At 41.8% G+C, this 27,686-nt stretch overlaps 1 protein-coding gene across 4 annotated transcripts in view; it reads left to right on the forward strand.

Moving 5' to 3' along the window:
• The window catches only part of LOC110366770 (A-kinase anchor protein 6), a gene marked incomplete at its 5' end in the record, with an annotated part of 86,429 nt that overhangs the window by 45,470 nt on the left and 13,273 nt on the right, over window positions 1-27,686 (forward strand). For 2 of the 4 annotated variants that reach the window (XR_004929310.1, XM_036131374.1), the window contains 3 exon segments: window positions 8,016-10,931; window positions 11,578-12,804; window positions 26,391-26,488. Coding sequence is in view for 2 of the 4 variants with exons in the window: in XM_036131374.1 (XP_035987267.1) it covers window positions 8,016-10,931; window positions 11,578-12,804; window positions 26,391-26,456 (4,209 nt within the window). 4 annotated transcript variants of the gene reach the window in all.

Below are 27,686 nucleotides of genomic sequence, written 5' to 3' on the forward strand. Positions count from 1 at the left end.
GAGAAGGTGCCTCAGGAGGGGAGGAGGTGAGGCCATGCAGGCGAGACAGGTTGAGTGTGGTGAGACACTGAGCACAAATGACGTCCATCCAGAGCTGTGGCCTGAGATGTTCCTCAAGGGGAACAGTCCTTAGTTTCAACCGTTCTGCAAAGCGAGCATCCATCAGGTTAGCATCAGCACCAGAGTCAATAAGAACCTTCTGTTCAACACTCTTCTCAGAGGTGGAGAGTAATATAGTAGGACAAACATGTTTGATGCTGACAGAAAAGGGCGAACAACTCACCAGGATTGTTTTCTTCTTAGGATTTCTTTTATTAGTTGGGCAGGAGGAGACTAGGTGGCCTGACTGACCACAATACAGGCACAACCCTTCTCGAAAACACCGTTGACGCTCCTTAGGGGGAAGACGGGTCCGGCCGAGTTCCATCTGTACCTCAGAAGAGACTGATGGGTCAACAGACAGAGAAGGAGCAGGCTCTGGAGGGAGGGATCGCCAAGAAGTAGCGCCAGTGGCCGCATTGTTCCCCAGTGAAAAATTGTTGGAAGGAACTCGTTCCCTCCGACGTTCATAGAGTCTCTTATCAATCTTTATCGCCAAAGCGATAAGTGAGTCCAAATCCTCGGGTAAATCCAATGATGCCAGCCTATCCTTGAGCTCGTCTGAAAGGCCATCTAAAAAGGCATCAAAAAGAGCTGCAGGATTCCAATCACTGCCAGCTGCCAGAGTGCGGAACTCAATAGCATAGTCCGAGACACGTCTCTTGTTCTGCTGAAGCCGGTTCAAGGCCCTGGCCGCCTCCCGTCTGGGTCTGGTGTGCTGGAAAATCTGGGTGAAACTCCTGGTAAAAAGATCTAGTGACCCACACATGGCTGAATTTCTTTCCCACTCACTGGTAGCCCATGCCTCTGCTGCCAGAAAGATGGCTGATAATAAAGGCAATCTTGGCTCTGTCCGTAGGGTAGGAGTGGGGCAGCAGCTCAAAATGGAGGCCACATTGTGTCAAAAATGCACGACACTCACCAGAGTTCCCAGAAAATTTCTCCGGAGGGGCAAGATGAGCAGAAGGAACTGATGGCAAAAAGGGCTGGGCAACAACATCCTCCTTAACCTGAGACGGCGCTGGATCCTCGTTGATGGTGGGCTGGTCAGGAGAACGCTGAAACCTCTGAATCTGATCCACCAGGAAACTCAGTTGATCAGCAACTGATGTCATGAACTGACTTTGTTTTTCACTCAGCTTCTTAATCCCTTGCTGTAAGTGAGCCAGTTGCTCCTCCTGTTGGTGGATCCGTCTACCTTGGGCACCCAGGGCGTTCAGCACTGAATCAGAGTCTGCTGAGTCCATTTCTGGCCAGTTCGTACTGTCGTATGGCTCAGGAACAGAGGACTCAAATGCAAGACCTGACACAGTGGGTTCAAACTCAAAGTTCCTTTAATACAGTCCAGGGTCAAACACCAAAAAATCCAGCATAAGCAGAGGTATCCAAAACAGAGGCAAAGACGGGTCCGAATTCAGGCTGAGGTCAAAAAACACTAGAAAGCTAAGTTAGACGAAAGGCTGGAACGCTAGGCTCAAAGAACAAAGACGAACTGGCAAAGGGAAGCTGCATCAGTAAGTATTAAATAGTCTAACAAACAAAAGAGGAGCACAAACACCAGGTGATTGACATTAGGCTGTGGCAGATCCTGATTGCAGGGAGGAAGTGAAGCTCCCTAAAACAAGTTCAGGAAATAAGTACAAAATAAAACAGGAAGTGAAAAGAATAGGTAAAACAAGTAATACAAGAAACACATCTAATCAGGACTGCCCCTGACACTTGTTCAGTTTATCACAAATGTTAACATTAAATTGTCATTTTGGGGATACAAGGTTTGCACTGAACGTGAAGATTTTGAAATATGTAACCAGCATATACATAGGTTTAGTAGTAGAGTAGAAATTGCAGTATGTTCCTTTGAGTTACAGTGACATAGACAAAATTGAAGTTGCATAAAATCCTCAAATTTCAACTTTAGCAAATGAGTAAGTATACATTTAACCACTGAGTAAAAGCCTTATACTGTGTTTTTTGTGTTGGTTTTCAGAATGAGACAGAGATAGGCTGTGACAGAGAGAGTTCCCCAATTATCCAGCCAGGCTTTGAGAATGATGATGTTCAACCAGACTGAGAGAGTCCAGCATCATCCACTCTGCTGTTAAGCAGTCAATCAATCAATCAATCAATCAATCAATCAATCAATCAATCAATCAATCAATCAATTTTATTAGTCAACTGCAATTTGCATTACAATCGAAATTTCAGTTCCAGTACAACCGTCCATCACATACACTTAACAAACATTTTGGGGGAACGATTGACTGAGGCCTTGCGTTGCCAGGAACACACCCAGTCGGCTGCTGCTACATGAGCGCAAGCCGTGAGGTGCGTTCCCCAAACTGCCCCAGACCCCGCTTTACACGGGGTCCCTAGGCGCTGCCTTGAGATCTGTTGAAAAAAGATTTACACTGGGCGAGTGGAGGGAGAGAAAAAAGACAGATGCTGCACAATTTGTGTTTCCACACAAAATGTGAAGCATCCGACAAAAAAACCTCATTTGCACAAAAAGCACAATCAATGACGAGACACATATATGCAGAAGGTAAACATTTGAGTTCTGGTCGGGTAAAGTCATCTGTATTTGTGAGCATATGTGTGTCTGGGTGCATGTTGTGTGGAAATCTGTATGTCCATGAAGGCCGTCCTCCGGCAGGCAAGTGTCCTTGATGGAAAGTCTTATCACTCTGCCGCTCCGGCTTGACTCCTCCACAGATGTCCGCAGGAATGTGGGGTAGCAGGGAATTTGTGCGATGTCGCCATAACAACCAGGGAGAATTTGATAGCGGGGAGTCCGATTTGAAGAAAACAGAATTTGTTATGAGAACAAGCTGACACCAACTTTTCTGTCAGCCTTAGAGTCTTTTCGCCGCTGGCTCCAGGATCCAATATTCCAATAATCCAATCGATGGGCTAGTAACGTTCACACTTCCAGGTTTTATCCCACCTCACCTCTGTACCACAACCGCGGTCAGCTTATCAAGCCGTCCGTTTTGTTCATTCAACGACCTCGTGATCGCGTCGACTGCCGCTGGCAGTCTCATCAGGGCCATATTTACCGCCAGCAGCTTTTGAAGGTGTTGATACATTAAATATCCTCCAAGGCCAAAAATGAGGAATCCAAGTATCATAAATCCGAATAAGTAGACATCTTCGACATCCTCAACAGAAAGAATGTCGAAGTCAGCACAATGGACTTCCTGAAGATGACCCAGCTCTGGCCAATCAGCTTTCTGACCATCCATGCTGCTCTATGGTACTGAGAGGACCGCTCCAGGTGAAGTCTCCATTTCTTTCCAAGAAATGGAGACGGGCGCAGATTTACTTCCAGCTATTATTTCATTCAAATGAAAAATGGAGAACAAATAAGCAGATCATGGCTTGTCTTCTAGAACAAGGGATAAAAAAAAACATAGAGAGGAAAACAATAAGAACAAAAGGTAGAAAAATTAATGTATGTCTATTCTAATAAAATTTCTCTATCTGTATAATGGGTCTGTTTTATGTGTTGTCTTCACAATTCAGAGGGCCCCATCCCTTTCTTTGCCTAGGGCCCCAGATTTTCTAAATCCACCCCTGCCTACGCTGTGACAGTGTGGCATTCTAGCTGCACGGAGGCCGACAGAAAGCGACTGCAGAGGGTGACAAACACTGCACAAAAAATTATTGGCTGCCCTCTGCCCTCTTTGATTGACATTTACAACTCCCGTTGTCTCAGTAGGGCCAGAAACATCCTGAGGGATACCACTCACCCCGGTTTCCATCTCTTTAACATGCTGCCCTCAGGCAGGCGCTTCAGGTCAATACGGACTAGAACAAACAGATTCAGGGATAGCTTCTTCCCCAAAGCCGTCACCATACTCAACCTTCATCCAGATTTGCAATGTATTGTATTGTATGTGTATTTATGTGTTTTTTAATGTGTGCACTTTTATGGAGTTGCTCTCCAAATCTCATTGTACTGTGTACAATGACAATAAAGGCTTTCAATTCAATTCAATCTGTGTGGATTAACCTTCAGAATAGCACGTAGTAATGCTCTCTTACCCTGTTTTTGCTTACAGTTCCTCCACTTTTTAGGCCTTACAATTGGGTACATTACAGCCTCTGAGACTAATCTTAAAACTTTCCTTTTTGACAAAGCTTATAACTAGAGTGGCTTATGTTGCCCTGACCTACCTATGGGGATGTGCTTCTATGGGTTTAGGCTACTGGAGGACATCAGGATCTACTCTGCACCTTCTTGTATGAGCCGATGTGACGAGTGAATTTCTCCATTGTGAGATCAATAAAGACTATCTTATCTTATCTTATCTTATTTTTCTCACTCTATCGAGTTCTACTGTTCTTCAATTATGCATTGCTTGTCATCATTTCTGCTTATAACTTTTTGTTCTCTCTCTTTTTTTTCTTCATAGTAGGTACATCTGGTCTGGCGTTCTGTTATCTGAGACATCATCCAGAGAAGACAGCTCACCCGCTATTATCATCTAATATAGAACAGATTACTGGATCAATGTTTGCTTCTGTGCTTGTTTGTCTTTCTTGTTGTGTCTCTGCTCTGTCTTCTGTAACCCCCAGTCGGTCGAGGCAGATGAGCGTTCATAGTGAGCCCGGTTCTGCTGGAGGTTTTTCCTTCCTGCTTATGGGTGGTTTTTCTTTCCACTGTCGCTTCATGCTTGCTCAGTGTAAGGGATTGCTGCAAAGCCATGGACAATGCAGACAACACTCCCTGTAGCTCTACGCTTCTCCAGGAGTGAATGCTGCTTGTCGGAACTTTAAAGCAATCAACTGGTTCCCTTATACAGGACATTTTTTACCAATCTGTATAATATGATTGATTTTTACTTTGTAAAGTGCCTCGAGATGACATGTTTCATGAGTTGGCGCTAAATAAATAAAATTGAATTGAATTGAATTGATGTCCTCAGCAGTTCAGGTGGAATAAAGTCCAGTTTTAGGTCTGTAAACTCCAGGTTTTTTCCCCGGTTGCGTAGCAATTCAGGCCTTCTGTACTGGATTAATGCTTGGTGTGGTCATAACATAAACAAAAACATGAAGACAAACATAAAGAGCCTAGAACCTCAGGCATTTTTGGAGCCCGAATCTTGGAAGAAACTATTTTTTACTCATGTGTCACTTTATTAAGTATTTAATTTCAGATTAAAGATGATTATTTTAGGCTTTTTGTGCAACATCTATGCATTAAAATTTAGCCCTAATAAAATGTACTTACTCTGGAACGGCTCTTGTTCTATGAGTTAAACGTTATCACCACTACTTACAAGGCAAAGCTCTGTTTTTTGGCCAGTTCTGTTTCTGGCATGCTCTCAGCTACAATCAAGTAAGGTTCCACTTTTAAAATTATGTTTGTGTTGCTGGTAGATACTAGGAATGGCTTCACCCTTTACTGTTGTAAAAATACTGTAGTTCAGGCATAAACTGTTGTAAGGAGTGTTTGAAATGACGATAAGGAACAATGACAGGAAAACTTTATAGAATTTTTTAAGGTTCAAAATATGCCTAGTTTGATTGGATTAAGTTAACTGGTATCCTGGCTTTTCAAGGGTGAATGTTTTTCCAATGTATCTGCAGCACAAAACCCAGTGCATTCATTACCCACATCTCCCTTATCAGCAAATAGAGAATAAACACAAGTCTAATAGAAATGTCTTAAGTACAGCAATAACCACACAAACTCACTCCATCTGAAACACACACACTAACACACACACTTAGACAACTAGTTTATTAGATTAATAGGCTATGAATGGCTAATATAAATTAGCGTTCTCTCGTTAACGAGACTTAGAGCAATTTGTATAATTATGTCTGGGGCAGGGAAGCTTTCCTGTGTCTAAGCATATTTTTAGACAGCTGAGCTTTCTGAATGCTTTGATTACGTATTTACCTTGGGATTTTCGGCTTGGTGAAGATGTTTTTGAATAATTAATTCCTTTGTTCCAGAGTGGAATAATTTTTGTTGCAACTTATGAGTAGTTTCTGTTGAGTGGGTTGTTTTCACATTTCTTTAGTTTTCAGATTGTTGCAAATGACCATAGAGTATCATTATTTTGCAATGCCTTTTTGTTATTAAATAAAGACCTATGTGAAGACACTGATCTCAAACCAGAAAATAAAACATTTTTGAAACACATTTGGTGCCAAAGCAGGCTAGACGAATTGGACATTGAACAAAGATGTAAAATGTGATTAATAAAAATAATTTATCAGTGCTTAATTCACCCACGATTATGGTTAAAACAGTTTCCAGAACCTAATTATAACTATTGCCATGAACTGCAGGTGTTATGTCTAATTATGCTAGCCTGGGCATTAATTCCAGGAACTTATTCCCCTGAATCCCCCCCCCCCACACACACACACACACACACACATACAGTTTGTCATGGGCTGTGTGTTGTGGACATTTGGACTGATGGTGCCGTTCATGTAAATTCAATCTTCTGATGATGAATTCCCCTCCCCGGTTAGGTTCGCTCAACTAAATGGTAAGCGGCTCGGCTTCTGGGAATTTCTATCTGGTTTAGTTATTTGTAAACACTTTCCTCCTCCTCCTCCCACAGTTCCTTCGGCATTGACGTTCAGACCTCGACGGATCTCCACACCCGTGCGATCCCTATACCTGAACCATTTAATAAACACCTTTAAACTGCACTCTGTCTTCCGTATTGTGTCTGCATGTGGGCAAAAACATATAAAAACCATGACAGCTTCGAACCACACCTCCTCGAAGCCCAATCATCATCCAGTGTTCACCTTAAAAGTAACTCCAAATCATCTCTCGGCCTGCTTTTCAGCAAGCGCAAGAACCGTCGCACCAATTTCGGATCTCAATTCAAACGACCATTTTAAACCCACCTCCATCCCCTTCTCCACAATTGTAGCAAGCTCCATCTGACTTTTTCTCGATGATCCTTCAACCTCGCCCTTTCCAGAGTGTAGTTCCTTCTGGACTCTCATGGAGTTCCCTGTCACTCTTAAAACGGTCCGGCAGAAGAACCGCCATGTTGAGCCTGGTTCTGCCAGAGGTTTCTTCCCAAAGGGGAGTTTTTTCTCTCCAGTCTCTTCATGCTTGCTCATCATGGACAGTTTATGCAAACTTTGTTTATCCAAGTTTGACATTTAACTCAAGCAATTACCTTGCAAACCAGCCTCTATGGATTAACCAACTTCATTTTTCTAAACTCCACCACCAGTTTCAAACCTGGGGGAAATATCCCTATTCTCATACATCTGCTTATCTACATTAAAGTATAAATCAGCGTTTAAGTTTCCTGCCGAGGTCTGAGCGCCAAAGTTTAAATTATTGTATCAATAAATTCTTCTAATTGCCTTTTCTCTCTTTGTGAGTTTTTCCTGATTGAAATGTGTTTCTTGCATACAGGCTTGTAAATTCACTGCATTCATGCCTGTGTCATAATTAACAGGTGCTTCAGTTGGGATTAAAACTTGGTTATCTATTGCTCTACCTTCCAATTTTCTGTAACACGGTTATCCTCTAAAAAAACAGATTAAACATACTTGTGGCAAACTTGGTGAAATTTTTATTAATTTCTTGACTAGTCATACTTAAATCTGCAGCACAACTTTTATATAGAAAAATAATACTGTGATAGGGAATGTGAGTGATGTTGAATGTACTCAGCAAAAGGAAGTTGAAACTTGTGTTTAAATCGTGTTTACAGGACCTTTCTGGGGCATATTACTGGAGAAAAGTAAAAGCCAGATAAAAATGGGCAATATGAATTTTGATCCGTCACTTGTCTTCTAGTGTCAAATATAGTTAAGATCATTTCAATTTTGAGTGGCTAGAGTGCTTTATGAACTGTTTTAATTCCGTCCAGTGGAAACCCAGATTTTCAACCATGTTTTGTTTTATTCTGTTTCTTCTGCAGGTTAATGGAGCCATTCTGGAAACAGACTTAGAGGATCTCCACCAGATTAGCCCAGTGTCAGTGGGTTCTGTGGCAATGACACTGGATGACTCCTGGGAATGGGATGAAACAGATAAGACAGTTATGGAAGCAGAACATGTACCACAACCTGACCTTACAACTGACCTCCCCACCACCACACAATCAAATCTGCCCTCAAACAGTGCTTTGTCCAGTGAAAATCAACCTCTGGATATTCATACTGATATCAAAGCCACTCAGTCAAAAGGGAGATCTCAATCAAAGGGTGGATCCTCTTTGGATGTGCAGCACAGCATAACTGCTGATGCCCTCCCAAACAATAACATATATCAAGTGTACAGCCTCCACAGCATTGAATTATGCAAGCAGCCAATGTTTCCCCTTACTTCCACATTAAAACACATAAATAAACCTGTCAATAATAAAAGACATTTGTTGCTGATGAACATTAATGACGATTCCTCATTGTCCTTTGTTAAATCCCCCCCAGACCTCCTGGGAGGTTTGATGTCAAATAGCCAACAACAGGAAAGAAGCAGTGAATTTTGGAATAAGGAAAGTGAGGGTGGCAGAAGAAGCGGGGAATCAGAAAATAGTCTACAATCAGATTCAGAGAGTGGGATTGTAAGTGACAATGGAGATTCAGAAGCATCAACAAATTCTGCAATACAAGGAAAGAACGAGGATCAGGCGGTAGGAAAAAAGGAAAAAAGAGACTGGAGAAATGATGAAGCTCCACAAGAAAATCATCCTTTAAGTCTGGAAAAGAACAGAATTACTCAGTATGAAAGAAGTAAGATGGACATTTCTAAGAATTTTGATGGATTTAAAAGGAATGATCTTAGAGGTGAGACCAAAGGAAACAAAGAGGAAGAGGACAAGAGGTACAAAGAGGGAGGAGCAGAGGCTGTTGAAATCCTAATAAATGGACACGGGCTCAATGACTCCTCCAAGGTTTTTATGTCCCTGACTGAAAACAATGATTTTCACTTTGACCACTGTAATCATGTTGATACTACCCCTGCTCTCAATAGTAGGATATCAAGTCCAGTTTTGTCTCAGAGCTCTTCTTTGGAGTCTCTATTGACTCTAGGTATGGAGTTATTCCCCTCCAAAGATTATCTGCATCATAGTGTCTCTCTGGAGAGCTGTCTTAATCAATGCCACAGCCCTGACATAGAGGTGGTAGACAGGCTTTTCAGTCCCAATGAGCTGAAACATGTCCTGGAGAAAGACAGTGATATAGTTGAACCAAGAACAGGCATAAATACTGGAACTGAGACATCTGCTGAAGACCTTAGCCAAAGAACCCTTGATCTCCTGAAACGTTTGGAGAACATTCAGAATCCTTTGGTCGTGAAGATGACACGCAGTGTTTCTGACATGTCAATTCAAAGTAGCACTCCACAGAAGAACCAATTCCCTGTTTCACCCTCTTTAGGTCGTGAACACATCTTACAATCTGGCATTTCTAGCACTTCATGGGAAGAACAGCCATCAGTGGTCAATGAAACATTATCAAAAGTATCACTAACTGGGCTGAGTAGCACAGAAGACTCATCTCTGGGGTCTGAGGATTTCATCATGTTCAGAAATCAGCATCACCTATCTCAACATCTAAACATGGTGGCCAGTTCCAACTCCAGCTCTCATAGGCAACATTGCCACAATAGCACCAGGGGCGGGAAATGTGTAGATGGGTCAGATGGTTTAAGCATGTTGGTAAACGTTTCATGTACTTCAGCATGCACAGACGTAGATGGATATGACAGTGATCTGCTTTCGTCTTCCACACCGACGCTCACTGAAGAGGAACTTGGTGTTCGGGATGAACAGGATGGGGATGACAAGAGGATTAACGGTGTATCCTCCAGCAATGAGGAAGATGAGGACAATAATGATGATGTCATGGAGACCTCCTATGAGCTCGGGCTTGAGTATATGAAGAGGAAGTTAGAAAGTTGGATAAGAACTCCTCGTACCTCTGCGTCCTCCTCATTCAAAACAGAGGCAGGGCTTTTGGATGAGTTACAGTGTGGAAGTACGCCATCTTCCAGCTTCCCACATTCAACTACACAATTAATAAAAACCAAGAAAAATGCTTACAACAATACAACCAGAGGACAGGACCAAGAAGACGAGAACAGAAGGAATGTGACAAGAAGCTATATCAGCCAATTTGTTGATGATATAGAGAATGGAAATGTAGATCACAACTGTTTACAAGGAAAATATGAAGATGATGACCTTCTCCAGGAAGAGTCTGGCCTGTTCACTAAGAAAGAGGATACTTTAAGGGAGTTGTATGTGAATGTCAAAACAGAAGAGCCGGTTCAAGATGTTGGGAAATTGAGACCTCAAATGGATTTAAGTTCTACAATATATATATGCTCATCACCATCAAGTAAGCTGTACCCCTTCTCTTCTAAGCATTCTTCCTGTTTGGTGGACGAGCTGAGGGGGGAGCTTCCCTGCCACAGCACCTCCAGTCCTACAACTCCTTTGCTGTCTCCAGATGACTGCAGATCCCACAGTGCATTGGACAACAGCCTATTGATTGCTGAAGGACGGAAAGCCATCAAAATTAAAGAGAAGTTTAAGTTCTCATCATTGGTGACAGAGGAAACAAGGAGGGAAGTCAGAGCAAAAGATCCAACTCTGCCTTCCAAAGTTGGCCACAAATCCTATTCCCCTTGCAATGTAGGAGTCTTGTTGCCCCATCCACAAACTATAGATGAATGCAAGAAAGAGAATGTTAATGCCTTTGTAACGGACATTATGGACATGGCCTCTGTGGCACTGAAAAACAAAAAGAACCAGTCAGTTGGACCAAACCAACGGGAGACCAGTGGGTCTGTCCATGACCAATCCTCTACAGCATGCATCCAAGATAAGGTAGAAATTTACTTCTACATAATACTCGAATTTAGACATTATCTCAAAAGCTATCACACATTTGTGAATGGTTGGTTGGATAATGTAAAATTCTGACATAAATTAATATGAATCTGAAGCTTTCCTATTTGACCTACTATGTTATGTGCAATTCAAGGAGAAATTAACTCAAAGGAAAGTTATTTTTCTTAATGTGTTTATTCAGTTGAAGCAAATCAATAAATTGCATCACAGATCAAAACTGAGTCTATAATTACATTTTTTTCCACTAAGTAAAGCAATCTAAAGGTTAATCAGTTTTCAGTTCCCAATTTTTATAAAGACAAAAAGAAATCAGGCAGAAAACTTTGTTCTTTGCAACAAAGTACCATAATGTAAACCATTAATATGCAAATAAAGATTGTATGGTGTGATAGTTAAAATTAATTAAAAAACAAAATGATAAAAGTTTAATATCTGTGGCATCTTGGTTGAACTTTTCTATTTGAAATCAGATTTTGCTTTAAACTAAATGATAAAGAAACACAGAATCATGAAATTTCTCTGTGTGGGTCTTAGTGACAAGCAATACTGGTTATTCTTAATTAAGCCCCTCTGTGTAGCAACAAACACAGAAGCAAAATAACCTTTGATTTTCTTCCTTCAGGTGCTCGAACACTCCCACAGGCCTCTCCATCTTGAGAAGGGAGACTTTTACTCCTACCTGTCTCTCTCTTCCCATGACAGCGACTGTGGTGAGGTTAGTCAGCGTGCTGAGGACAAGAACTTGACCCCTGTGCCCTATAGCATCCCATCCCATGTCATATCGACACAAGCTCTAAACAGTCAAAGCTCCGAGCTATTTCCCAGCACCAAACAGCCAATATCTGCCTTTCAGTCAGCTTTGTTGACCAAATGCTTTTCACCCAGCCAGAATACTATGAATAACATTGCCTGTCTGGATTTTAAGTGTTTTGAACGTGAAGCTACCAGTCTCACCGATGGAAGCCAAGCAGAGGACTCCTCTAGCCCATCTCTGCCTGTACGTCCAAGTCCTGACATTAGGAATGAGGAGGTACTGATTGAATCCTGTACAGAGGAGGTTTACCTAGGCCCACCTCTTTGCTACAGCATGGTGATTAGAAAGAAACCTCAACCATTCCAGCATAAACTGTGTTTGGATACCTCATTGGTTAGTGGCTGTCAGCTAAGTATTAATGCACCTTGTTCGTCTCAAGAGGGGCCAAATTCAGATGTAAATAATAGGATGACTGACCATTCTTTCTCAGAACAAAGCTCTGGTCGCACAACGAAAACACAGAACTTCTTTCCTCCTGTTCCCAAACCTTGCTGCAGCTCATTTCCTACATCTTCAGTCTTGAGAAGCAGCTCTAGCTCTTCAGGTAACATTTTTTTTCCTCATCCACCTGTGTCCACTAATGCAAAAGAAGGAAAGCTCAGTGAAGACCTGTACCTCTCCTCTGATGGTGTTGGAGGGAAAGTCGCGACTGCTGTGAGTGTCAGCATGCTGCAGGAGGAGAGAAGTTGTAATGAGGGGGCTTCTTATCTTAATCCCTGGGTACGTGTTGCCCTTATAGACTCCATCGCCACAGAATGTTTGGCAGATACTAAAACGCTTGAATCCAATATGGGCACCGTAACGACCAAGATAAGTGTCTGCAGCACTGCTACAAATCACACAAAAGAGCCAGCCACCACCGCTACGTGTATTAATCCCAAAATTAACTGCTCAGCAATGAGAACGCTTGATAGGGAGGAAGGGAAGAGGTGCAGAGAGGCAAATACTCAATGGGCAGAAGAGGAGGAGGAGGAGGAGAAGAGAAAGGGGAGGACCAGTTTGCAACAAGAAGCAAAGTCTGTCATGGTGAAACAGGTTAGTGTTCCATAAATATTCTCTAACTGTAGACATTATACAGCGTTTTGACACTGGACTCCACTTCTCTGCTTATGGGATAAGTTTTAGTTGAACCCTTTATTGGGAATGAATGCAATGAGACAGATTTTCCTTTTCCTTTGCTCCCCTTATACCTTTATTTTGCTTTAATCTGCTCTGTTCTCTTTTAGTGATCTTTTCTGTTATATTAGTATTCTCTAGCCTCCTTAATTGTTTCTCCATCAGGAAGTAATTTATCACATAAGCAGGGGTAAGTGTGACACACACTGGTCTTACTCTATCTTATTATTTTCTCTTCTTTGTCTTTTTACATTCATGTCTCCCTTTTCACTATTCCTTCTCCCATTTTTATCTTTTGATTTTATTCCACCCCCTCAACATATTTCTGCCTTTAGGTGATTTAATTTACTTTATTACTGAATTTGTGATAATAATAATAGTAAAATAATGACAATATTGCATTTCTGGGTTAATACATTTGAGAATTTTACCGATTTCTTTATCAGCTGTCACCCACTATAAAGCCTGACGCATAAAATAACAATCAGAAAATTATTCTAAATTAATGTATTTTATATATTAATGTATAATCATGTATAATCATTCATCCATCCATTTTCTAACACACCTATCCCTTGTGGGGTTGTGAGGGGTGCTGGTTCCTGGAGATAGGCACCAGCACTCAGAGGCGGGGTTCACCCTGGACAGGTGTCCAGTCTATCCCAGATGTGTGTGTGTATATATATATATATATATATATATATATATATATATATATATATATATATATATATATATATATATATATATATAGGCCCAAGGATATTTGGACACAAGTTTTGTTATTTTAGTTAACATATTCAAGATACAATTATCTCAGCTGTAATTTGAGAGTATTCACATCCAAAGCAAGGGTTTAGGAATTACAGCTCTTTAATACAAAAGTATTAAAAAAGTAATAGGCAATTGACTCAGAAGACTGCAAAATAAATAACAAAGCTGCATGGGCCCTTGCCTCATTAACCTATCATCAATTAAGCAGTTAAAAGGTCTGGAGTTGATTCCAGGAGTGGCATTTGCATTTGGAACCTGTTGCTTTGAACACACAACATGCGGTCAAAGGAGCTCTCAACGGAGGTGAAACAGACCATCCTGAGGCTGAAAAAAGAATAAATCCATCACAGACACAGCAGAAATGTTAGGAGTGGCCAAATCAATAATTTGGTACATTCTGAGAAAAAAAGAGTGCACTGGTAAGCTTGGGAACTCAAAGAGGCCTGGACGTCCATGGAAGAGAACATTGGTGGATGATCGCAGAATCCTTTCCATGGTGAAGAAAACCCCTTCACAAAATCCACTCAAGTGAAGAACACTCTCCACGAAGTATATGCATCAGTATCTAAGCCTACCATAACAAGAAGACTTCATGAGAGTAAATACAAAGGATTCACCACAAGGTGCAAACCATTAATCAGCTTCAAAAATACAAAGGCCAGAATTGACTTTGTCAAAAAAACACCTGCTGAAGCCAGCCTGGTTCTGGAACAGCAGAAGAAAAAAGAAAGTTTGGGGAAGAATTGGAACAGCTCATGATCCAAAGCACACCACATTTTCTGTAAAACATGGTGGAGGCAGTGTGATGGCATGGTCATGCATGGCTTCCAATGGCACTGGGTAACTTGTGTTTATTGATAATGTGACAAAAGACAGAAGCAGCCAGATGAATTACAAAGTGTATATGGATATACTTTCTGCTCATCCATCCATCCATTTTCTGACCCGGTTAATCCCTCATGGGGTTGCGGGGGTTGCTGGTGCCGATCTCCAGCATGTATATATATATATATATATATATATATATATATATATACAGGGGTTGGACAATGAAACTGAAACACCTGGTTTTAGACCACAATAATTTATTAGTATGGTGTAGGGCCTCCTTTTGCGGCCAATACAGCGTCAATTCGTCTTGGGAATGACATATACAAGTCCTGCACAGTGGTCAGAGGGATTTTAAGCCATTCATCTTGCAGGATAGTAGTCCCCCCGGATGTGGGGAAAACAGTAAAGGTGGACTCATCAGAGACCAATACATGTTTCAAATTGTCCACAGCCCAAGATTTGTGCTCCTTGCACCATTGAAACCGACGTTTGGCATTGGCATGAGTGACCAAAGGTTTGGCTATAGCAGCCCGGCCGTGGATATTGACCCTGTGGAGCTCCTGACGGACAGTTTTGGTGGAAACAGGAGAGTTGATGTGCACATTTAATTCTGCCGTGATTTGGGGAGCCGTGGTCTTATGTTTTTTGGATACAATCCGGGTTAGTACCCGAACATCCCTTTCAGACAGATTCCTCTTGCGTCCACAGTTAATCCTGTTGGATGTGGTTCGTCCTTCTTGGTGGTATGCTGACATTACCCTGGATACCGTGGCTCTTGATACATCACAAAGACTTACTGTCTTGGTCACAGATATGACAGCAAGACGTGCACCAACAATTTGTCCTCTTTTGAACTCTGGTATGTCACCCATAATGTTGTGTGCATTGCAATATTTTGAGCAAAACTGTGTTCTTACCCTGCTAATTGGACCTTCATACTCTGCTGTTATTGGTTCAATGTGCAATTAATGAAGATTGGCCACCAGGCTGGTCCAATTTAGCCATGAAAACCTCCCACACTAAAATGAGAGGTGTTTCAGTTTCATCAACAAAGAGCACATACATATCCGATGTTCCTTAAAATGCAATAAGATAGTATTTATAACTTTTACAAGTGGTGTACTAAAGGCTGTTTAAACATTTTGTATTTACAATGTGTATAATATTTTTAGAAATATCTTTACTTTATGTTAAAAAAACAAAATAAGTGAGCAATGCTATCTTAATTTTTTAGGTGTACTGTCTCTGTGCCCTGATCATCAAGGGGAATGACTGGGGGAGGTTTGCCTCTGCCTCTCTGCCTGCTCGGACGCTTTTTTCTCTGCTCCCTGCTTGCTTGCATTTTCCTGCCTTTTACTTTTTATCTCCTTTTTATCTCTTAACCAAAACCACAGAAAGTTGGATTTAGTTATTTTGTTTATTCTCTTCCACTTATTTTTTGATTTTGATTTTGGAAAGATGCCTACCTTCACCACAATGGACTTTGACAAGCTTTTACAAAAGATAGCTGTTATGGAATTGAAAATCTGTCGACTCGAAGTGAATTATGATGTAAACGCCGCGCATGGAAATGAAACAACCTTGCCTGTGATTCCGAACGGTGACCACCAGCCCAGCGACTCAGCGAACAAACAGTTCCCTTAGGAAAATGAGAATCCCTGGACCACTCTGGGTGCAAGACCAAAGGATCAATGAACCCCACCCCTAGACAAAGAAAACTGGCCGAGAATACAGAGAGATGTCCCAAGACAAGTGAAACAACAGCGGGCTGTTCTCAAAACAAGTGATAGGGGTAAACCTGCTGGAAATGCTGGAATTCCGTTACTAAACAGATTTGCTCGGCTCCAAAATGTGACCCAGGAGGACAAAAATCAGAGGTATGTCAACGATTTTCGTTCTAAGACATCACAAAAAAGACGTGCCACAGGGCCAAGGACCCTGATATTATGCAATGGGTCTGTAAGTGGGATAAAACATTTCTGTAACAAGAAAAACACAGAGGTGTTGATTTATAACGATAGGAACTGTGGCCCGGTGTCTGATATAACAGACATCCATCCGAGGATCTTGAAAGAACGCCCGACCTTGGAAAAACTCATAATACAAGCTGAAGCCCTGAGGGACGTCAACACGATAAGAAAATCAGAAGTATTAAAAGAGAATTACATTCATCTGTTGAACTTAGTTGATGGCCTTAATGTCAAGGTGTTTCTCAGCGGCCCTCGTGCGCCCGTTAATTGTAGAGATGAGATTTTTTCCAGAATTCTGATCCTAAACAAATGGCTGGAAAAAACATGCAAACACACAACTGTAACCTTCATAGACATCTTTAACATCTTTTGGGAGAGGAGACATCTGTTCGGCAGCAATGGTTTCTCTCTAAATAGGTCATGTGCAAAACGGCTGATTTCAAACATCTTCTAGTCTGTGAACCATGCACCATCAGCTTTGTCCCAAAACCAAGTACATCCAGTGCCAAAACAAATGATAAGCCCAGTACAGCCTGAACAAGCCAAGATAAAGATGGCCAGAAAGATGACACAGAAAGAGGCGTCGTCAGAGCTACAGGAGGATTCATCCCAGATATCAGCAGGACAAAAAGAGGACAAAGAACCTCCATCGTCACGAACACCGGTCCAGACTACACCCGCCTCGCCTTCCTCTCCACAAAGCCCAGAAGTTTCTTTTTCTGGAATTTTCTCCCAACATGAACAAAGTATTTAAGATTGGTCTACAGATGACATCCTCCCCATATAGCCATTCTGCTGTCACTAAACCAGCATTTTCCAAAGGCCTCAGAGCCTCAGATCCTCCACCTCTATGTATCACAGAACATTCGGGTGCTGAGGACCTCCGGACTACTTCGCTGTGATACAGATTGGGCCCTGGCCACACTTTTATCAGACATGAGAGTTCCCAGCATCAGCCGGGGCCTTTCGCCGGAGATTATGGAATATCTGTGATAATACGTGGCAGAAATAAGAAAAACAAAAGGATAAACAGGAACAAATACTTAAAAATCATAAACTGTCAGATGCAACCTGTCACAGAGACATCATCAACCACTAAGTCATATAAACTGGGTTTATTAAATATTAGATCTCTGTCAGGAAAATCCCTTTTAATTAATTCAATTCAATTCAATTTTATTTATATAGCGCCAAATCATGAAACATGTCATCTCAAGGCACTTTACAAAGTCAAGTTCAATCATATTATACAGATTGGGTCAGATTATACAGATTGGTCAAAAATGTCCTATATAAGGAAACCAGTTGATTGCATCAAAGTCCCGACAAGCAGCATTCACTCCTGGGGAAGCGTAGAGCCACAGGAAGAGTCATCTGCATTGTACATGGCTTTGCTGCAATCCCTCATACTGAGCAAGCATGAAGCGACAGTGGGAAGAAAAAACCACCCATTAGCGGGAAGGAAAAACCTCCGGCAGAACCGGGCTCAGTATGAACGGTCATCTGCCTCGACCGACTGGGGTTACAGAAGACAGAACAGAGACACAACAAGAGAAACAAAAAAGCACAGAAGCACACATTGATCTAGTAATCTGTTCTACATTAGATGGTAGTAGCGGGTGAGCCGTCTTCTCTGGATGATGTCACAGTTAACAGAACGCCAGACCAGGTGTACCTACTATGAAGAGAAAAGAGAGAGAACAGAAAGTTAAAGCAGAAATGACAACACATAATGCATAATTGAAGAACAGTAGAACTCAATAGAGTGAGAAAATTAGATCCTGATATACTCCAGTAGCCTAAGCCTATAGCAGTAAAACTATAAAGGTAGCTGAGAGTAACATGAGCCACTAGTTATAATTTTTGTCAAAAAGAAAAGTTTTAAGCCTAGTCTTAAAAGTAGACAGGGTGTCTGCCTCACGGACCAAAACTGGGAGTTGGTTCCACAGGAGAGGAGCCTGATAGCTAAAGGATCTGCCTCCCATTCTACTTTTAGAGACTCTAGGAACCACCAGCAGATATAATATAAATTTGATATCATTTAATATAAATTTTATATCATTTAATATAAATTTTATATCGATTAATTATTGCTTAAGATAAGAATAAATCTTTATATCGATTAATATTAATTTGATATCGTTTAATATAAACTTTATATCGTTTAATATAAATTTTATATCGTTTAATATAAATTTTATATCATTTAATTATTACGTCATCTAAAGGTCAATAAAAAAATAAGCCCCGCCCCTTTTTAATCGCCCCGCCCCTTTTTAATCCATCAAAATCGGATTAAAAAGTGACAGAAGGTGTCTCCTATGTCTCTCTCATGTCATCTCAAGGCACTTTACAAAATCAAGTTCAATCATATTATACAGATTGGGTCAGATTATACAGATTGGTCAAAAATGTCATAAGGAAACCAGTTGATTGCATCAAAGTCCCGACAAGCAGCATTCACTCCTGGGTAACCGTAGAGCCACATGGAGAGTCGTCTGCATTGTACATGGCTTTGCATGTACAATGCAGTCTTCTCTGGATGATGTCACAGTTAACAGAACGCCAGACCAGGTGTACCTACTATGAAGAAAAAGAGAGAGAGCAAAAAGTTAAAAGCTGAAATGACGACAGTCATTTCAATGTAATACAATGCAAAACTGGAGAACAGTAGACTGAAGAACAGTAGAAATCAGTAGAGTGAGAAAATTAGACCCTGATGTCCTCCAGCAGCCTAGGCCTATCACAGCACAACTATAGAGATAGCTCAGGGTATGAGCCACTCTAACTATAAGCTTTGTCAAAAAGGAAAGTTTTAAGATTAGTCTTAAAAATAGATAGGGTGTCTGCCTCACGGACCAAAACTGGGAGTTGGTTCCACAGGAGAGGAGCCTGATAGCTAAAGGATCTGCCTCCCATTCTACTTTTAGAGACTCTAGGAACCACCAGCAGACCTGCAGTCTGAGAGCGAAGTGCTCTGTTAGGAACATACGGGGTAATCAGAGCTCTGATATATGATGGAGCTTGATTATTAAGGGCTTTATACGTTAGAAGGAGAATTTTAAATTCTATTCTTGATTTAACAGGAAGCCAATGAAGGGAAGCTAAAATTGGAGAAATATGATCCCTCTTGTTGATTTTCATCAGAACTCTTGCCGCAGCATTTTGGATCAGCTGAAGGCTTTGAACTGCATTTTGTGGACTTCCTGATAGTAAAGAATTACAATAGTCCAGCCTTGAAGTAACAAATGCATGGACTAGTTTTTCAGCATCACCCCTGGAAAGAATGTTTCTAATTTTGGCGATATTCCGGAGGTGAAAAAAGGAAACTCTGGAAACCTGTTTAATATGAGATTTAAATGACATGTCTTAGTCGAAAACAACAAGATTTTTAACTTTATTACCAGAGGCCTAGTTAATGCCATCCAGATTAAGTGATTGATTAAGAACTTTATTTTTTGAAGACTCTGGCCCAAAGATTACATCTTCTGTCTTGTCAGAATTTAAATGCAGGAAATTTAAAGTCATCCAGCTTTTGATGTCATCAAAACATGACTGCAGTCGAAGTAACTGATTGAATTCATCAGGATTTATGGATAAATATAGCTGAGTGTCATCAGCATAACAGTGGAAATTAATCCCATGCTGTCTGATAATTTTGCCAATGGGAAGCATATATATAGTAAATAGAATTGGTCCAAGGACTAAACCCTCTGGTACTCCACAGGTGACCCTAGAGTTTGAGGAAGATTTATTATTAACATGGACAAACTGGAATCTGTCCGACAGATAAGATTTAAACCAGCCTAATGCTTTTCCCTTAATCCCTACAGTATGCTCAAGTCTTTGTAGGAGAATATTGTGATCAACTGTATCAAATGCAGCACTGAGATCTAACAGGACAAGTCCATTATCTGAGGCCATGAGAATGTCATTGGTGACCTTCACCAGAGCTGTTTCAGTGCTATGATGAGCTCTAAAGCCTGACTGAAACTCCTCAAGTAGGTCATTACTTTGTAAATGTTCACATAGTTGATTAGCAACTACTTTCTCAAGAATTTTAGATAAGAAAAGAAGATTAGATATAGATCTGTAATTTACTAACTCATCTTGATCAAGAGATGGTTTCTTAAGTAAAGGTTTAATAACAGCTACTTTAAAAGCCTGTGGTACATATCCATTTACCAAGGATAGATTAATCATGTCTAAAATAGGACCACTGATCAGAGGGAATACCTCCTTAAACAACTTGGTTGGGATTGGGTCTAACATACAGGTAGAAGGTTTAGATGAAGCTAAAATTTTAGATAGCTCAGAAACCTCTACTGCTTTTAAACAGTTTAGACACTGCGCAGGTTCTAAGGATTCCTCCAATGCTGCCTCACTTACTGAGGACGATGTAATCATGTTTGGGAGGATGCCAATTATTTTATTTTTAATGGAATCAATTTTATTTATGAAGAATCCCATAAAATCATTACTGCTAAGAGCTAAGGGAATGGATGGATCAACAGAGCTGTGGCTCTGGGTAAGTTTGGCAACTGTACTGAAGAGAAATCTAGGATTATTCTTATTCTCCTCAATTAATGATGAAAAATATGCTGCTCTAACTCTGCGAAGGTTATTGTTATACAACAATAGACTGTCCCTCCAGATTAGGTAGGATTCATCTTGGTGTGTAGAGCGTCATTTTCTCTCCAATTTCCTAACATTGTGCTTCAAGGAACGCAGCTCTGAATTAAACCAAGGAGCCAGCTTCCTGTGAATAATCACCTTCTTTTTCAAGGGAGCTACATTGTCTAATGTAGCTCCCTTGAAACCATTTGACCAGTTTGGCAAAAGTGTGAAGGAAGAACTTGCTTGATGCTGCAAATTTTTAAGTTAACCAGGTGATGTTATGGATGTGGAAAGTGAAGGAGAGGGCTATCCAGGATGGCGCCAAGGCTCTGAAGCTGTAAGGTGGAGAGATACAGGCATTGTCAATGGAACTACCAGATTTGGTTAAAGTGGACTTTGCACAATAAGCAAATGAGGTTACTAAGGTGGCATGACGTCTACGGCCCCGGGAATATATGGGCTGACTAGAAAATGTTTTCAGTCAAATTGATTATTTTTGCTTTAACCCCTGAATATTATTGATTTTTCAAAATTGATATTAATACATGCACTGGATGGCTGCACAGTGGCGCAGTGGGTAGCGCTGTTGCCTTGCAGCAAGAAGGTTCTGGGTGTTTCTGCATGGAGTTTGCATGTTCTCCCTGTGCATGCGTGGGTTCTCTCCGGGTACTCCGGCTTCCTCCCACAGACCAAAAACATGACTGTTAGGTTAATTGGCCTCTCCAAATTGTCCTTAGGTGTGAGTGTGTGCGTGAATGGTTGTTTGTCCCTCTGTGTTGCCCTGCGACAGACTGGCGACCTGTACAGGGTGTACCCTGCCTCTTGCCCAGTGAACGCTGGAGATAGGCACCAGCGACCCCATGAGGGATAAGCGGTTTGGAAAATGGATGGATGGATGGATATTAATACATGTCCTGTGTCCTTCACAAGACACATATTATTTTGTAATTAATTTTGTTGTTTGTTATAAAGAGTATTATTACGTTTTCTGCTCAAAGCGGTTAAAGTAAACTAATACCCACTCCCGAGTCCCGACAGTAGATGGTGCAAGTTTAAAAACAATAGTCTACCTGAAAGAGCACCTGCTTGCTAACCCTTATTAATAAAACTTTTATTCATTAATAAAACTTTTGAAATGACCCCCCCCCCCTCTGTTTTTTTTTGCAAATCGCACACTGCATGTACCATTATCACTAAAGGAGGCAGAGGAATAACTAAACATCTGACACAAAGAGCAGCAGATAGGAGACTTAGTCAGAGACAGAGAAGCCATTATGAGGCTAAGGCTTGGCTAACGCTAGGCTAAAGCTAGGCTAGCGCCCTGTTACCATGCCAAAGAACAAACCGTGTGAAACACAACGAGTTCCCAAACGTGATGAGCAGCCACAGAAAATGTTTTAAAAGTGTTTATGATTGGAAACAGATGTTACAACAAAGAGGTTTAAAGATAAAAAGCGAGAGAGCCTGAAGCAAAAGACCGTCGTTCACACAGCAACAACAGGAAGAGACACAATACGCCTTACCGCAAACAGGAAGTCAGCAAGGAAACAAGAACCAATAACCGAAGCTAAAGACTAGAGAATTAAAGCTAGAATAGGAGCACAAAAGCAAAACCTGAAAAGCTAAAGGCAAAGTCTAGAATCCTGATACTCAGCAGGGAAAAAGAAAAACCCAAATGAACAGAAACTCTAAGACAAACAAGGAACCTTCTAAAATAACGGTCGAACAGAAGAATGCTAGGTTAACCCAAACTAAAGCCGAGCTCTAACAAAACAACAAACAAGCGCTGGCCTTAAGGGCGCAGGCAAAGACGGCTGCAAAGCCACAAAGAGTCCTCGTGGAGGTCGTCCTGGACGAGGCAGGCGGCAGAGCAACAACGCCCGACTAAAGTCTCTAGGAGGTCGGCCCCGACGAGGCAGAATCAGGTAGCCCAGATGCCGCAGTCGGCGGGTCTGGCCGAACAGAAAAGTCAAAGGTGGGCGCCATGGTGGACGGCCCCGACGAGGCAGAGTCAAGTGGCCCGGAGACCGCAGTCGGCGGCTCCGGCTTAATAGGTCAGTTGGAGGCGGGCGCCGTGGTGGACGGCCCCGGCGAGGCTGAGTCAAAAGGTCCGGAGACCGCAGTCGGCGGCTCCGGCTAAACAGGTCAGTCGGAGATGGGCGCCATAGTGGACGGCCCCGACGAGGCTGGGTCAAATGGCCCGGAGACTGCAGTCGGCGGTTCCGGCTAAACAGGTCAGTCAAAGGTGCCGTCTGGCTACAGGTCTCGGCGGAAACCGAGGCTAGAGGTGGACCCTCCTGGACCCCCTCTAGAGGATTCGATGGAGGCAAGTCCTCCTGGACCCCCTCTTGAGGCTTGGGCGGAGGCAGGTCCTCCTGGAACCCCTCTTGAGGCTTGGGCGGAGGCAGGTCCTCCTGGACCTCCTCGTGGAACGTGGACGGAGGCAAGTCCTCCTGGACCCCCTTGTGGAACGTGGACGGAGCCGGGCCCTGCTGGACCCCCTCGTGGAACGTGGATGGGGGCAGGTCCTCCTGGACCCCCTCGTGGAACGTGGATGGGAGCAGGTCTTCCTGGACCTCCTCGTGAGACTTGGATGGAGGTAGGTCCTCCTGGACCTCCTCGTGAGACTTGGACGGAGGCAGAACAAATCCCTCGGCAGCTTCAGGCAGTGACGGACTACAGGCTTCAGAGAGCGGCGCCGGGCTACAGGCTTTGGAGGGCGGCGCCGGGCTACAGGCTTCGGAGGGATCAGAGGTGGGGGGCAGGTCCTCCGAGGCCCCAACGCGCCGAAGTGCCCGGGGCTTGCGCCGGGAGGAGCCAGACGGGGGAACAGAGGCTCTTTGAGGGCTAACAGCAGGCCCACGGGGAAGAAGGTCGTCTCGGTCACCATAGAAGAACTCCCACAGCTGGTTCTCCTTGATGCGTGGGGCTCTGCTAGGTGGAACGATGAGCTACACTCCAGGGGCCAGCTGCGAGTCATGGAGGTGATGACCGAGACGACGAGAGGCTGAGCGGCTTCTCTCCCTGGGCTCCGGGATAGCCGTAACAACGCCCATGTGAACCACCTGGGGAGTGGAGTCGGCTCGGATCGGTGGCGCAGGGTCCCGGGCAGCAGCCATCTTGGCATATCTTTCTTTCATCAGGCGTTCGCACATTTGCACATATGCGAGGATCTCCGGGTCATCAACCCCTGCAGGTAAGCCCCATGTGGTTCCTGAGTTCATCTTTTGACTGGGCTGTACTGTCAGGGTTTGTTTACCGAAGAACTCAGGAAGTCCACACAGGACTAAAGTTTAAGAGTTTTTATCAGAGGAAGTGTGCTGGATGGCGGATGATGAAGACCGGAGGTTTAGGGCTGCAGAAGGTCAGGGATGTAGGTGATGGCAGGAGCTGACGGCCCGGAGTGTAAGTCCATAAAGCCTGGTGGCTTGGAAAGCAAAGTGCTGGTTGGCTAGCAGGCCTCGTAGCAACACTAGGGCACTGAGCGGAGCTTCTCCAGGGCGGCTAGGCAGGTTAGCAGTTCTCAGGAGACACCAGGACACAGAGCAGAACTTCTCCAGGAAACACAGCAGGGTACAAAGTCTTTCAAAGCGACTGGCAGGACTAACCTTAAATGAGAAAACAGAAACAGATCATCCAAGGCAAAAACGAGGACTGGCATGGAGTGGTGGATAACAGAAGACGGCCCAGTGCTGAACTGAAGTCAGAGGGAGGTTTAAATAGAGCACTTAACAGGGGGAACAAAGGTCTGGCTAATTAACTGGTAAATTGTTATCAGGTGTGACTGACTGCTGAGGAGGTGAAGTGAAGATGACAGAAAATAACTGATGAAAACTAACAATGAAAACTAACAATAAATAAAGTCAAAGCAAACCCAAATGAGATGAAAAAATGAAAATAACAGAAAAACGAAGCCAAACCAAAACTCAACCATGACAATTATGACAAATTCCTCCTGTCCCATCAGAACCAAGAGCTAATTTTCACCTAAAACAGAATAACACATTTATGTCAATGCTTAGTATTTACAGTCTAGTTCAAAAAGAATTATTTAGAGGTCCACACTAAAACATAGCCTTGTTTTACAAATTAAACAAAATATTTTTTTAAACAAATATTATTTTTCTAGCCAATAAAAAACAGGACAACCTACCCCCTAATAGTTGGTATTATCCCCATTTATTTAAATAATGTCCAAGATATGCTCGCTGTAGTCACCTACAACTTATGCACGTTATGCATGCATAAGCCTATTCAATTCGCCTCATTATCTGAATAAAGTAAAGGAGGGGATGCTGACCTGTACCAGGACTTTACATTTCTCAATGCTCAGCCAGCCCTTGTTACATTTTCTGGTATGTTTCTATTTCTGATACATAGTCAAAAGTATGGGTATTCGATTAAGATGATGATGAGCTGGCCAGGTCATACTGCAAGAAAGCATGAGGTTCTTTTTTCTGGAATGCTGTATTTGGTTAATGTTAAAGTTGTTTTCTTTTCAAGTATCCATATTATTAAATTCTAGACTTATCTGTCCAAAAGAAAATTCGAGAAGTGATGGTTTTGTTTTCTGTTTTCTCTGGCAAACTTGAATCCCTTTTTTTATAGAGAGCAGAGGTTTCTTTCTTGTACTCCTTCAATGAAAGGTAAACTTAAGCATCATAGGCATGCACTAACATATCAACAGCAGTAAGAGTCCTGTCCTGTGATCTCATTTCTGGGTTTTTGGAGACTTTGTTAAACATAATTTGATCTGCTTTCAATGTGAACTTGTTTGGATAGCCGTACCTTGGAGTGTTGGCAGTTCTTTTGTTCTGTTCGTCATTTACTTGTGGATAGTTTTTTATGTGGGGGAATCACTGATTTCATTTGAGAACTCTTTAAAACCTTTCCCAGCTTTACAACATACTGCAATCTTCTTTTTGAAGGCCGCATTTTTCAATGCGTTTCATTCAAACGCTAATAGTCAGGAACATACCATACTGAATATCCAAGGTTTAGAAAGGGATATCTCTTTAGACATAAATGGTAACAATGTTCTAATCATGTATATCTTAAGTCGTATAATCCGATGTGTAACTAATTACAGAAAAAATGTAATATCTAGTTTTGTTTTTTATTGTTTTTTTCTAGTACTAGAAATTTAGTGTGCTACGCCAATTGCCTCTTTCTTTGTTTAAGTATAAATAACAGAAATGTTCATATAATTATCACAACTGTCAGAGGAATAGAAAAAAGTTAACATTGAATTTAGGTACTAAGAAGTCTGCCCTTTTCAATCCATTTTTTTCTGTTTTCCTACCTTTGATGTAGGAAGGCTTTTGGCCAGTTTTGAGTCGGGCCGCTGGAGAAAGACAAGATGGAGCAAACCTACAGTGAGGACCCCACCTTTCGGATGACAGCAATCAAAAGTAAGATAACACACAACAGCCTGGCCCTTTTTGGATCAGTCAAAAATACAACTGCTTAAATAATATAAACACACACAAACAATAGAACTCTTCATCCACGTTGAAGTCTGTTACTCTGCAAGGCACTTTAGAATCTAACAGGCGCACAAAAAAGTAGTTAATAAAATGTAACTTTTACACGTATAATGGCAAGTTTTTCTGCAACCTGCTATTCAGCTGTGTGATATTTTCATGCTAAACAGGCTCAAAGGAAAATTAAGTGTTCCTCTAATTGTTATTATGAAGTGGGTGTTCTCATACTTTACTTCACTCATTTCCAAGTAAGTCAAAAAAGCTCAAACATCAATAACAAAAACAAAGGCTATTTTTTTCTTAGTACTTTAAATATCTTGTGTGGATTATACACACTTGGGACCTACTTTGATCTTAATTCCCACCCAGTGATCACTTACCAGTTTTGAAACTAGTTCATATTAAATTATTCACTCTTTTTACTACAAACTGGAGTCCAGATTGTCCTTAATTAAGGAATTCAACTAAATTAGAAGAAGCTACAGAATCCGTGTATCATTCGTTCTTTCTATTTTCAATTGCAAATCAAAAAATAAAAAATGGACTGGTTACTTTGTTTTTTGTTTCTTATGGTTAAACCAAAAACGAAAAAAGGGTTGGTTTTTCATATTTCAATTCTAAGCTCAGATCAAAAACACGAAATGGAAAAACGGACAGCAAGGCAGAATTTGATTTTAAAATTTAATTGGCACAGTTTACGTGACCCGGAAATAGCTGTTTGCAGACAGTCAGCTACAACCGTAGTTTCCTTAAAACAAGTCTCCCACCGCGCTGGGGAAATTCCATTGGACCCTATGCAGAGCTCGCTGCTCCGCAGATGCTTAGGGACCATCTGCAAGTTGCAACCCCAGAACAATTAATCATAGAGAGATATTCAACAGCGTTACCAAGGAGAGGTGGATTATTATCAAATTAATTTCATATGTATCTGATCTCATGTATATTATACCACATTTATTGGATTTGAAAATAATCATTTTTTTGAGGAATTTCCCAAAGCCTAAATGGCAAATGGCACCTATTTTATTATTAGAATAAGTATAAAATGAGCAATAACTTCACCATAGATCATTGTAGTGCCACCAAACTTGTAGAATACATAGATAACCTCATCTAGGTTATGTCA

This window comes from Fundulus heteroclitus, unplaced genomic scaffold (genome assembly GCF_011125445.2).
Source record: "Fundulus heteroclitus isolate FHET01 unplaced genomic scaffold, MU-UCD_Fhet_4.1 scaffold_429, whole genome shotgun sequence".
Classification (NCBI taxonomy): domain Eukaryota; kingdom Metazoa; phylum Chordata; class Actinopteri; order Cyprinodontiformes; family Fundulidae; genus Fundulus; species Fundulus heteroclitus.